This window comes from Lathyrus oleraceus, chromosome 5, assembly GCF_024323335.1.
Source record: "Lathyrus oleraceus cultivar Zhongwan6 chromosome 5, CAAS_Psat_ZW6_1.0, whole genome shotgun sequence".
Lineage (NCBI taxonomy): Eukaryota > Viridiplantae > Streptophyta > Magnoliopsida > Fabales > Fabaceae > Lathyrus > Lathyrus oleraceus.
In genome coordinates this window covers 252640324-252648891 of record NC_066583.1, presented here as the reverse complement: position 1 = coordinate 252648891, position 8568 = coordinate 252640324, and the positions used below count along the sequence as shown (strand labels likewise).

The 8568-nt window shown below is 37.7% G+C and overlaps 1 protein-coding gene across 1 annotated transcript; it reads right to left on the bottom strand.

Annotated features, from left to right (window-relative positions):
* Positions 1-3221: 3221 nt before the first annotated feature.
* Positions 3222-5580, bottom strand: LOC127083589 (U-box domain-containing protein 38). The gene has a single exon (XM_051023902.1). It carries the CDS (start codon positions 5202-5204, stop codon positions 3612-3614), a length of 1593 nt encoding a protein of 530 aa, XP_050879859.1. The 5' UTR covers positions 5205-5580; the 3' UTR covers positions 3222-3611.
* Between the last annotated feature and the right edge of the window lie 2988 nt (positions 5581-8568).

Sequence of the window (8568 nt, the reverse complement as noted above, 5' to 3'; positions counted from 1 at the left end):
AAGGACGGATTGATGAGAGATAGAGTAACTAAGGAACACCGTAAGGTACGATGCACTTAAGTGGAATACGAAATATGGTAAGGTACCACACGCTTAAGTGATTTTGGGCATATTATAAGATATGGGCCAAAATACACTTAAGTGGGCTTTTTAGCTTGAAGCCCACACAAGTGGTTCTATAAATAGAACCCTTGGGTAGAAGCATTGTCACCCAGACTAAAACTCAAGTGAAGACTTGGAATTTCGTTTCCCTCTCTCTCTCTCACTCAAAGCCTTCATTCGTACCAGCTAGCACTGAGATTGAAAGAACCCGTTCGTGTGGACTGAGTAGAGACGTTGTCATTGTTCAACGTTCGTGATCGCTCCGTGGATTTGTATCTAAGGTTTTGATCGTTACAAGAGATCTGCATCAAAGGTTTGAATCGCCACAAGAGGTAACGATTCTATCACTGATCATGCCCATTCGTAAGGATCACCTAAGGGACTCGACTCTAGAGTCTCGCTTGAGGAACTTAAGTCTAAAATCTCACCCAAACTTTGCTTGAGGGATTATCCCTTCTACGATCATCCTAATCACAAAAACATAAAGGCCGCAAAGAAATCGACTTAAATCACTTCACCCTTTCTAAGGTCTCGTGTTTGAGGGAATGTGTACTGGTATAATTTGGGGACATAATAAGGATGGCCAATGATTTTGTAGTACAAACTAACTTCCCCCGACACTGTGAGAATGACCAATACATATGACATGCTACAAAAAATGAGGTGTGAGATCGCCCAAAGAAGGGCTCCAAGTAGCCCAAGGAACGATTAAGCCTTCTTGTTGGGCTTAGGATAAGATATCTGAAATAATCAATGTTCCCTTCTCAATTAAGTAGAAGAACATGTGACACATGCACTGACTCAAAAAAGGATGAAAGTGAGATGGAAAAATTGTCCTCCTTATTAGTGGGGAAGGAACCGTTCCTCACTAAGGGATTAAGGAGAAAGGTGGTGGAAGTGGGTTTGACTTTCTCTTCTGGCCATTCCATAGATGCTCCTATAAATATCACAACCTTAGAATTAAGGAGGAATCTCCAATTTTTTCCCAAAACACACAAATTGATCTTCTCACCACTCTGCTGAGTTAGTTTAGGTATAGCACAAATATCCTGAACACCTAAAACAACCCTACAAACACATGGTTACCCGTATTTTTCATTTTTAACAATTACATAATTTATTTTTAAACAAATTTTATTGGGGGAGGGGGTAGCAAGGAAGAGAGAAAATTAATTAAATTAAATGGAAAAAAAAGTGTGTATGATGCTTTAGTTAACAGATACAAATTGAGTAAAGATACAAATTGAGTAATGAGGTTCCAAATCTGAAATTAAACAGTTTTAAACTGGTGGAGGGATATATTTCATTTTGATGTGGGTGGGTGGGTCACATCAAGGGAGTATTATGTGAAAAAGGCTTATAAGAGCATGGTGTCGAACTACCAACCACTATCGAGTCGATCCTTGACCAAAATTTGAAATAAGGCAATCCCATCAAAATTGTCATGTTTGACTTAGAGAGTATTTCAAAATAGAATTCCAAAAGATAACATAGTTAGAAGGGAATTGTTAGATCAACGACAGGTAGAGTGTGTCGGAGAGTGTAGGAGGGAGGAGTTGGATTCTCAAAAAAAAATTAGTGTCCAATTCTTGCAAATGTATGGAATTCCATTTGTAAATGGATTGGCCTAGTTTTATCTTTTCATAATGATGGATGACGGCACTTGGAACAGTTCAAAAGCTTGTTAGGTAGAGAAAGAACGTTAATTACGAAATTAGATGTCATTTGGGTTGTTTGAATGAATTAGCTTGTCAGCATCCAACTGCAATTAATTTATATGAATCTGTCAAAGTGTGGTTGTTTGAATGAGTTTTTTCCTGCCTTGCCCCACTATTGAAATTTTTTTTCCAATATATCTCATTCTGAAAAAAAAATCCCAATCTATCCCATTTTTCAGTTGGGGCTCGTCACTTGAAGTGACGAGGGGATGTTGAATTTTTTTTGCTTTGTAGGCTCGTCACTTAGTGACGTGGTGTTGAAGAATTTCGTTTTTTTTAATTCTATATTAATTATTTATTTAATGATAATAAGGAAATATAATTGTTTTTCATTAATTGTTTTTCATTAATTATTTTTAAATAATTATAGTTTTTACAAGGAAACTCGGTCATTGTAAATAAATTAAAAATAATTTTTTTATTATCAATAAAAACTATAATTATTTACAATTTATTTAAATCAATTAAAAATTATTACAATTATATCAATTAAAAACTATAATTATCACAATTAAATCAATTAAATCAATTAAAAAATATAACTACAATTATATAATTAAATCAATTAAAAACTATAATTATTTACTATTTTAAATATAATTATTTACTATTTAATAATAATATCACAATTTCCTTATTATCATTAAATATAGAATTAATATTTAATGAAATATAGAATTAATATAGAATTAATATTTAAAAACAATTAATGAAAAATAATTAATGAAAAACAATTATATTTCCTTATTATCATTAAATAAACAATTAATATAGAATTAAAAAAAACGAAATTCTTCACCACCTCGTTACAAAGCAAAAATTCAACATCCCCTCGTCACTTCAAGTGACGAGCCCCAACTGAAAAAGGGGGTAGATTGGGAATTTTTTTTCAGAATGGGATATGTTGGGAAAAAAAATTCAAAAGAAGGGCATTTCAAGCAAAAACTCTGTTTGAATAGCGGTGTAGAAAATTCTATTTGGAGTGCTGGTAGTTTGTTTCGGTTTGGTTCTCGGATAGGGTGATTCTACTTGTTGCAAGTTAGGAGTGTTCTAACAAGGTGTGTTTAGGCTTCAACTTGCATGTGTATATGGCATAAAGTTTGACAGGAGTTTTCTGTTTCTGCTGGCTGTGCCTTGTTTTGTTGTTATTGGCAGCATGCAACTATGAGTTATGTCCCTGCTAGAGGCACGCCTTATGTCTGTGTTTTACTTTAATGTTTTTTGCTGTTTAAATAAAAAAACATGTCATGAATATTTTGTACCGATATCCATATAATATGAATACAATTATCATCATGTCGTGTGCTTGCTCTATAGCTTTACCACATGAACTTGAGATCAAATTAAAAGAATAGAATGCCTCAAGGAAAATTACTGTGCACTTACATGCAAAATCTTGAGTGAGATATAATGAAAACTCATATTACATATGAACCTTAACAAACGAAACTGTTGGTTCTTCAGTGATGATAACCTTAAAGGAACCAACCAAGACACAAACATGTTTCTGTGATTTTTTTTTTGTGTGTAAACCAAAAGTAAACATTGTACTAATATAGAGTTATGTACACACAAGGCTACAAACAACTAACCAAGTTTAAGTCCTAAACCTTGTTTATAGTTGATCCACAAAATTTAAATCAAAATAGCAAGTTTGAAATGGCCACCTCCATAATTTACAACCCAAATCCAACAACACCAATAAACTAATTCATGCCTTTTCCTAGAGAACCTATACCAGCAGATTCAAACCTTTTGAAAAAATATATGGCAAAATCCAAATGAGAAAACCTAAAATGTAGTTGAATTGATAAGGTTGTTGTTCCTAGCTGCAGCAACTCGGTAACGAGCTCGACTCAACCCACCCGATTCAAAAAGACTATCAAACTCGCCATCGTCGTCATCACCATCTTCAAAACCCCTCATCTTCTGCAACACCCTTTTGGCCTTCTCCCTCGCCCTCTCTGTCCCAGTTTCTTCAATCACCCTTAAAACCTCCACAGCTTTCGCTTCCTTCGCCAACCCTTTAAACCTCAAGCTCCCATGACTCAACGCATACAAAGCAGCAACACAATTCTCACGAGTCGCCTCCGAGTCCAACTCGTTTCCTCTCAACAAACTCACCAGACACTCCACCGCATTGGCGTCAAGCATCGCCGTTCTTCCCTCCACACACATAGCCAGATTACAGAGAATCAACAAAACCCGACTCGCCATCGTCCCCGTCATCACCATCGAAATCAGCGTGGAGACCACCCCAAGCTTCACAAGCTTGACACGGTTACTCTGAACCAGTGTCAAATGATAAAGCGCAAGCGCTGAGTCATGGCGAGTCCGCTCCGATTCAGACCTCATCGCGTGCATTAGCGGCTGCAACGCACCGAGAACTCCAATCGCCATCTTGTTATCATCATCCAAAGCCAAACTAAAAATAGCACCTGCGGCGTGTTCCTGCGACTCACTGGATCCTCCCTTCAACACATCAATGAGAAACGGAACAAATCCCGACCTCACAATTCTCATCTTGTTCGATTTCTCAAGTGAAAGGTTGACCAACGAAGCAACAGCGTTGACCTGAACCACAACGTAACGGGATTCAATCAGAGACCGAAGCGACGACAAAATCCGCGGCGTGCATAACGAAACCCTAGTTTCTTCTCTGTTCCTCGTGATGCTCCTAAGCGAGAGAACCCCTTGTTCTTGTTCGAAAACCTCCTTGCTCTTCAGCTTCTTCAATAGAATTTCCTCTTCTTCCGAAACAGGTACGTTAGGGTTTTGGACTTCGATCTCGAAGGAGGAAGATGAAGAAGGAGAGAAACACGTTGGACGAACCGTGAAAGGTAAAGGCGTCTCTGGACTCGACGGGATGATCACCGATTCCTCAGATGAAGATCCCGAGTTGAAATGGTTGACACGTGGCCCTACCTCAGTAGCAGCGTGAGAGAATATCACCGGCGGGTTATCCGCCACCGCGTTGAGAAGCTCCTTTTCAGAAACCCTAACCGGTTCTTCCTTCTCCGCCTCCGCCACCACCGCAATTTTTTCTCTTACAAGCTTCTCCACTGAGTCGTAATCCGGTGTGTGCGGGTGTTGGGTACATGATTTGTCGCACCAGTTGAGTATTGTTTTCTTGATGGCTAAATTGGGGATGATTGTTGAGAAATCGGGTCGGGACCCGTCTTCTAGTACCGGGGAGAATTTTAAATCAGTGCAAACTTGAACAGAGAGACGTTCGAAGGTTTGACCCGAGGAGACAACAACCGGGTCGGACATTATTGACCCGGTGATAGGGCATAGAAACTCATTGGGAGGTTGGAGGGGTTTAGAGTGAGAGGAAGAACGATGGAAGGAGATTTTCCACCTGTGTTTTCCATTGCCACCCATGATTATTTTAATTTCAGATGCTACGGTTAAGAATTAGGAATATAAATATATAACAGTAAGAACTAAGAAGCATGTGAGATTGAAGTTGGAATTGTGTTTGCACGTGTTGGGTAAGAGTGACACTGGGTCTTGTTGAATGAGTACGAGAAGAAGAAGAAGAGAGTTGAAATGAAATGAAAGACAGGTAAAAAAACAAAATTATTGACAGTGTGGATGGATAGTTACTGCGCTGTATGAGATTCTTTTTGCCTTTTCTTTACTCCTGTTCTGCGCTTTTTCAAGGAGGTTATTTCCGAAACTTTCAACATGTTTATTTCTCTTTATTCGGGGGTAATTATAGTGTCTCTCTATGATAACCACAACTCTGAAAAGTCGCTACTCAAACAGGTCATTGGTAAAATCTGAGAAACAGATTTCTTTAATCAAAACCGTTTACTATGTTTAACACTCCTTCCATTTATCGCTTAATAAATATTTATTTAAAAATAAATGCCATTTTAATCTTTACTATATATAATAATTTATTAGTTGCGTTATAATCATATTATAGGCGTTATTTTTAAAATAATATCTTTGAATAATTATATGATAAGTATCTTCCCATTGTTCCTTTCTATTTTGATGCTATTCTTTGCTCGTCTATTCCTTTTGGATTTGCATATTTGTTCTTTTGCTCTGATCGTTAGAGCTTTTGTTATTTTTTTACCCGTGATCTCGTCCTATTTCCCTTTATCTTTTACGTCACTTCCTTTCTTTTTATTTGATTATGGCTAATCTAAGGAATGCCTCTACGAACGATGTTTCTGATCTTACCAACACGGAAAGCTACTCTTTGGTGGACCCTGCGTATTTATAGATTTTCTCTCCTTATACTCAGGAGGAGTTTGTGAGGAGAGCTTCCTTCGAAGTGGCATCATCTTCAGATTTGATGATCTCTATGATTCATGCAGATAAACATGTGTGCAGCGAATTCAAAGGGTGATTCACCCCTTTCTCTGACTATGTCTTCCAAAAGTTAGGTGCCCAAGTTTCGTTAAATGCATTTGAAAAAGAAGTTTTGGACCATCTTCGTATCCCTCCCTTGGAGCTTCATCCGTGCACTTGAGGTTTCGTTAAGCTCTTCCAACACTGGTATGAGTATCAGAGGGACACGGGTTTAGCCTCCAAGAACCTCTTCCTCCACCTCTTTAGGTCAACCCCGTCTCTAAAGGGGGTGATGGTTATGGCCTCGTTTATTTCATCATACTAAAAATAATGTCTTGTGTATTTATACAGAGAGCTTGAAGAAGTTCAAGACTCATTTCCCCTACTGCTCATATTGAATTTTGCGTTGTTTCGACCCCTTCCTTGGAGCCAGCTGTATGTGTCGACCGAAGGGGACGATTCTGGTCCACATATCATTTCTCAAAGAAGGTTAAATCTTACTCTATTCCGTACGATGCTCTTTCTAACTTGGAGAAGCCTACGAAGACGACTTTGCTTTCTTATTATTCTTTTGAGATACATTGTCAAGATATCGTTGAGGCGAGATTTGCTGAGGAGAGAAAGGAATTGTTCGATATATACTGCATTCTTTCTTTATTTGTGGTATATGAGTTTGTATTGCCACTTATTTAATAATTTTTTCTATTTCTAGATGCCCTGAAAAGGGAGGATATCTCAGTTGCTCGTGTCGTTCATCTACCGGACGCTGAAGCCCTTTGATTGTGCCGACACCTTTAGAGAGCAATAGCAAGAAGGATCATGAAAGAGATGTTGGTGCAATCCCTAAAGGCCAATGTTAGACGATAGTACCGATCTAGAAGGGGGGTTGAATAGATCCGTTTTAAACTTTTTAAAATGTTTTCAACGGTTGCGGAAGCACCCTATATAGTAATCGTCAAAATGATCCGTTAATGGAAAGATAAGATATACGTGAAACCGAATGGAATTACTTAAGATAGAGAACATCAACCCCTATCTAAATCAATCGATTAACTACTATGATCCTTGATATCTTTACCTCTAATAATGCTTAACACAATAAGAGATTAAGGAAAATATTACTAAGTTTGTGCGAAATTAATTTTGTCGAACACTTGGTGTGCACTTCACACCAAGTATCAATTTCACTCAAATTGAATGTGCAGAATTTTACTCAGTTACAATCAAAGTGATTGCAACAATTTATTGAATAGTTGTTATGCACATCAATCAAGTGATATTGATTTTACGATTAATTTCACACAAAACGTAATTAATGAAGAGTTTAAAGAGTTAAGAGATAGAGAGAACAAGACCATATTTGTTGAGGCAGTTCCCCTATCGTCCTCGCTTAGGGTACGTCTGCCTTTAATTCTAAATCTAGAATTGAGATGTTTTTATTAACACGTTGCAAAGTCAATACAAGAGAACAAATCATCACCATCGATCAACCCCTAGAGTTGTTGCAGATCCTATTCTATTCTCTCCCCTTGATTCGAGTTGAACCAAGTTCTTCAAGCACTTCGAACAAACCTCCGGTTACCGCTACCTAATTGGAAGAATGCCTCATTCTCCAAAACTTCAGCTCGACTAATTTCGGACGCAAGTCGCTTGAACCCTAAGCTTTCTTCACAATCCTCCATTTACCACTACTTGTTTGACCGAACCTTCCGTTCTTCAAACTTTTCACTCGGCTGAATCTGCGAAGCAGATGTTAGTTTAAAAACCCCCAATTCTTGGAGGACAAAACCTCAATGGTTTTATTCAAGAAAAACCCACACAAAGTCTCAACCCAAACTAAGATAATCCAATCTTATTTGAATGTTATCACAACTGCAATGCACAATGCTTAACAAAGATTATTATGTGTGATTATTGAGAAATGCAATGAAGAATGAAGATTGGTGTACATCTTTCACTTTTCTTGTTCATTTTGCTGAAGAAGAGACATTTGAATATTTATATGATGCATGGACAAATAACTAACATAACAGAAATATTTTGCAAAGTTACACATCAAAAAATTAAGAAAAACAGGCGATGAGTCGACTCAAACAGGGGATGAGTCGACTCAAACAGAGTTTATTTTAGGGTTGAGTCGATCTACGAGTTGACCTGTTCGGACACATGGCAATATGGTTCAAATGAAAGTGGGAAATGAGTCTATGTAAGGGGTGGATGAGTCGACTCACTCATGTTTTCCAAGAATGAGGCGACCTGTGACTCAACCTGTTCGGACCCGAAGGTTTTGCTCCGAGTCATGAGTCGACTCACAGAGCTTAAACTTCCAAAAATGAGTTTTGCAACATATTATGACCAATTTAAATCGATCTCCTATGAACCTAAGATATTTACTATGATTAAATGCATGATTCACATATAAGATATGCTCCTATATGCT

Excerpts from the sequence above, each read along its gene's own strand:
- LOC127083589 (XM_051023902.1), bottom strand. The coding sequence starts at position 5,204 with ATGGGTGGCAATGGAAAACACAGGTGGAAAATCTCCTTCCATCGTTCT.